At 35.8% G+C, this 4342-nt stretch overlaps 1 protein-coding gene across 1 annotated transcript in view; it reads right to left on the reverse strand.

Moving 5' to 3' along the window:
- LOC106465085 (BMP-binding endothelial regulator protein-like) overlaps positions 1-4342 on the reverse strand; it is an 84790-nt gene that overhangs the window by 38189 nt on the left and 42259 nt on the right. The window contains exon 5 of the mRNA XM_022392909.1: positions 2374-2459. Coding sequence (XP_022248617.1) covers positions 2374-2459 — 86 coding nt within the window. The remainder of the gene's footprint in view (positions 1-2373; positions 2460-4342) is intronic.

Genomic DNA, 4342 nt, shown 5'->3' on the forward strand with positions numbered 1-4342 from the left:
CAGAACATCAGTATCAATTCCAACATGTCGGCGCCTGCCATCACAGTTTTTAAGACTAAAGTCACCTGAAAGAAATTTTCTGAACCATCTTTGACGCTTGCGAACGTTCAAAACATTTCCATAAACTTATTTTATATTCTTTGTGGCTACAGAGGCGTTGTTTCCCTTCTTATATTCAAACAGCATTACATGCCATGCCGAATGTGTGTCTCGTGTACCATCACTATAAGGATTAGAGTATACTAAACTTTACACATTGTATAGGCTACACTAACGTGAAGTTTAGGCGGTTCGTTTAACTAGTATACGTAATATATATTGGGGGGGGGCGGTGATTAATGAAAGTGTTCCAAAACGCGGCATTAAATTATTGTTTGTTTGTTTGTTATGAATTTCGCACAACGCTACACGAAGGCTATCTGCGCTAGCCGTTCCCAATTACGCCGTGTAAGACTAGAGGGAAGGCAGTTAGTCAACACCACCCACCGCCAACTCCTGGGCTATTATTTTACCAACGAATTGTGGGATTGACTGTCACATTATAACGCCCCCACGGCTGAAAGGGCAAGCATGTTTGGTGGGAACAGGATTCGAACCGGCGAACCGCAGATTGCGAGTCAAGTGCCCCAACCACCTTAAGTTCTTGACGACCTAATAACTTAAAACTTTGATTACTTCAATACTCCAAGTGTATTAAAAACAGCAGCTTGAAGAATATGTACAACACAAACTTAGAACTAACGATTAATTCTCAGGTAATTTTACATAATATCGGATTTGTAAACTGCGGCTGAGTTAAGCTGAATTTAATTTAATAAAATTTGACTGATTTGAATATTATATAACAGCTATCCAAGATATATCACGGTTCTTTTTATTAGAATATTGTATGCTACTTGTTTTACTTAGGCATTTATACAGCTTAAGTTTTGCTTATCGTTCATTGAAAAATCCTGTACATGTCATTACAGATGTGTATACTTGTCATTACTATATTACTGGTAAGGTTTAGCATCAATGATTTCAAGAGTTAATGGCATGTCTTGTCGTTAGTGTTGTATATTACCGGTGAGGGTTAGCATCAATGATTTCAAGAGTTAATGGCATGTCTTGTCGTTAGTGTTGTATATTACCGGTGAGGGTTAGCATCAATGATTTCAAGAGTTAATGGCATGTCTTGTCGTTAGTGTTGTATATTACCGGTGAGGGTTAGCATCAATGATTTCAAGTGTTAATGGCATGTCTTGTCGTTAGTGTTGTATATTACCGGTGAGGGTTAGCATCAATGATTTCAAGAGTTAATGACATGTCTTTTTGAAGTTGGAGCATCTGTCTTATTAGTTGGTTCACATAGTTTGTTTGTTTCAGAATTTCGTACAAACCACAAAAGATTATCTCTGCGCAGCCATCCCTAATTTTGAACTGATAAACTAGAGGTAAAGCAGATAGTCGACAGCATCCACCGTTAATAACTGGGCTATTGTTGTCTGATCGAATAATGGGACTTGATCGTCAGTGGGGAACACCTTTTTACACCAACGGTTAGCGAACAGTGAATTCATGTTAACTACTTTTTATACCTTTAGAAAACACTACAGCACGTTACAGTAACGTAAAACTCTCTTATTAATATCTGATTATTCTTGCAATCTGTTATTTATAGTTTCATTTAAATATTTGCAAAGGTAAAACAAGGCATGTGTATAAACAACCCGAGGTCAATCGCTCCCCAGTGGATCAGCAATAAGTCTGAGAGCTTACAACGCTAAATATCCTGTTTCGATACCAGCAGCGGGCAGTGTAAAGCTAGCTCATTGTGTATTATGGTATTGAACTACAATAACAGCAAAATAAAAAAAAAATTATGATAATTCGTTTGATTTTTAACTCTGGACCTAAAAGTATGAATTACGATACTTGAATTCTACTTTAATTTAGAAAACTTACATTGTTTTCAGAATACTTATTCTACGAAGGAATATATACATGATTTTTTATATGCAATTCAGAGCACGTATAATGTATTTGGGGTCATCTACTTTAGTTGTTTTATCTTTACAGCCGCGTTTAATCTTTACTTTGGACCCGGTTCCTCATAATATTACACCTTTTTCCCGCTACAACCACCTAACTGTTGATTTCATCAACTGAAATGTTAAATTTTGTTTGTTTTATTACAAAGCCACACGTGAAGTTATCTACGCTCTGTCCACCGTGGAGAATCGAACCCGGATTTAAGCGTTTCAAATCTCTAAACTTACCGCTGATGCACAGGGAGGGGGGAAGTATTTGGGTGATAATTTGATATGACATATATGGTACCCAAATATTGTTCTAGAATACACTGTGTAGGAAGGTATTTCAGAAACTCACTTTACAGCTGCACTGAACACACGGGTCTGCCTGGGTTACTTCTATCTCCTCGTTATCTGAATACGTGCGTCCTCCCAGAGTGCAACCTGGAAAACCAACACAGAGATATTATTGACTTGAAGGCAGAGTTGTTCAATCTGGCCTGAAACATATCAAAAGTTTTATTATTCATGAATTATGTCAGATATAGCTTAGAGTTACGTATTTTTCTTTATCAATAAAAAACGAAGCATGTGGAGAAATCTTGACCGTGACAGTGACCTTAAAGTTATTGTCATTCACGATTCACGAGTTATTTTCAATTAATGAGCCCATTTTAGAGACAGTACTGTTTTAAATGTTACAGATGTTTATTTTGAGGGGAAAAAAAGGGAATCCTCAACAACCACAGCTGTAATTAACTCTCAAATCGGTCAAGAGATGGAGCTACGAGTTAAAGTATGTTTTTCAAAATATACTCCGAACCATTCTATGAGCTGCTATGCCGCGGTTAAAAACTTTACCTTCATGAGGTCGTTGCGTGAAGGCTCGCATCAGGGCTAAAGTTTGTTGGAAAGTGGGGGAGTGTGGAGGGGGGGGGCAAAAAGTCAATGTAACAGAGTTGTTAATAATAGTGTATGAACACTAACTGGGAAAAATGGAGGGCACATTCCCCTTTCACTCAGTGTTAGGTGCTTATGGTAAAAAAGTGCGTCTTATACACCGAAAAATACGGCACATTCCATGCGTTAATGATGAACCACAGAAAAAGTAAACAATGTTTTTGAGATGTCTGCATATCATCAAAGATTTTCTGCCGAGCTTGACACTAATCAGGAACACGATCTCACACTGACCTTCAACATCAAAGTATTATTGTTTAGATTGGCTGGAATATGGATGTTTGGAATATCTGTTCGGTGCTTTTCGTGACGTTGAAATTCGAGTGATGCAAACATGATGGAAAGTGGGAGGGGGAGGCAAAAAAAAAAGTTAAGTCACTATAACACAGTTGTTAATAATAGTGTATGAACACTAACTGGGAAAAAAGGAGGGCACGTTCTCCTTTCAGTCAGTGTTAGGTGCTTATGGTACTTAGTTTAGTATGAGCCTTTAACAACAACATATTAACTGGTTAATACTAGGTTTTGCTGGGTCGTTCAAATGCTCCTGCCTTTTAAAAAGAATGAATGGGGAAAGTAAGTTAACACGATTATTGTCCCTTGAGGAACATTGCGTGAAAGATGTTTTCCAGGGTTTTAAATCTTACCATCATCTGAAATATTTCATTTTATAGAATCTTAATATTTTCTGTTAGGGGAAGTGACACAATTTTCACGGATGTGAAACTAGCGATAAGCTCTGTAACATAATGCAGGGGAAGTGACACAATTTTCACGGATGTGAAACTAGCGACAAGCTCTGTAACATAATGCAGGGGAAGTGACACAGTTTTCACGGATGTGAAACTAGCGACAAGCTCTGTAACATAATGCATTTGGTACGCGTAAAAATTAACAGTAATCCCTATAAAATACTAAATATGTGAACTTAAATACTTCATAAACCAATGTTTAGAAGTTCCCCCTTGTTACTAATGGAATTCTTGTTCCTTATGTCCAAACAGAGAGAGAAAGAAAGAAAAAAAAGATTTATATTTCATTTCTTTAAAACTTGTAAATGAATCACATAAACAATAGTTTATATGTAAAAGAAGTTTTCTCATTTTGGTTTTTGTTAACATCTGATTAACGTATGTTTCACATGTGTTTAACTTTTTGTTTAAGGATAAATTAAATTTTGTAGATCAATGACTAAATATTTACAAGTTTTTGGAAATACGTTATACCTGAATAACAAAAAAAGGCTTAAAGATACCTAACGTAAATTTAAAGATAATATTAACTCTATATATTCAACATTTTGATTTTTTATAGTTATATTATTTATTATTATATATATTATATTATTTATTATTATATATATTATA

This window comes from Limulus polyphemus, unplaced genomic scaffold (assembly GCF_000517525.1).
Source record: "Limulus polyphemus unplaced genomic scaffold, Limulus_polyphemus-2.1.2 Scaffold1830, whole genome shotgun sequence".
Classification (NCBI taxonomy): Eukaryota; Metazoa; Arthropoda; class Merostomata; order Xiphosura; family Limulidae; genus Limulus; species Limulus polyphemus.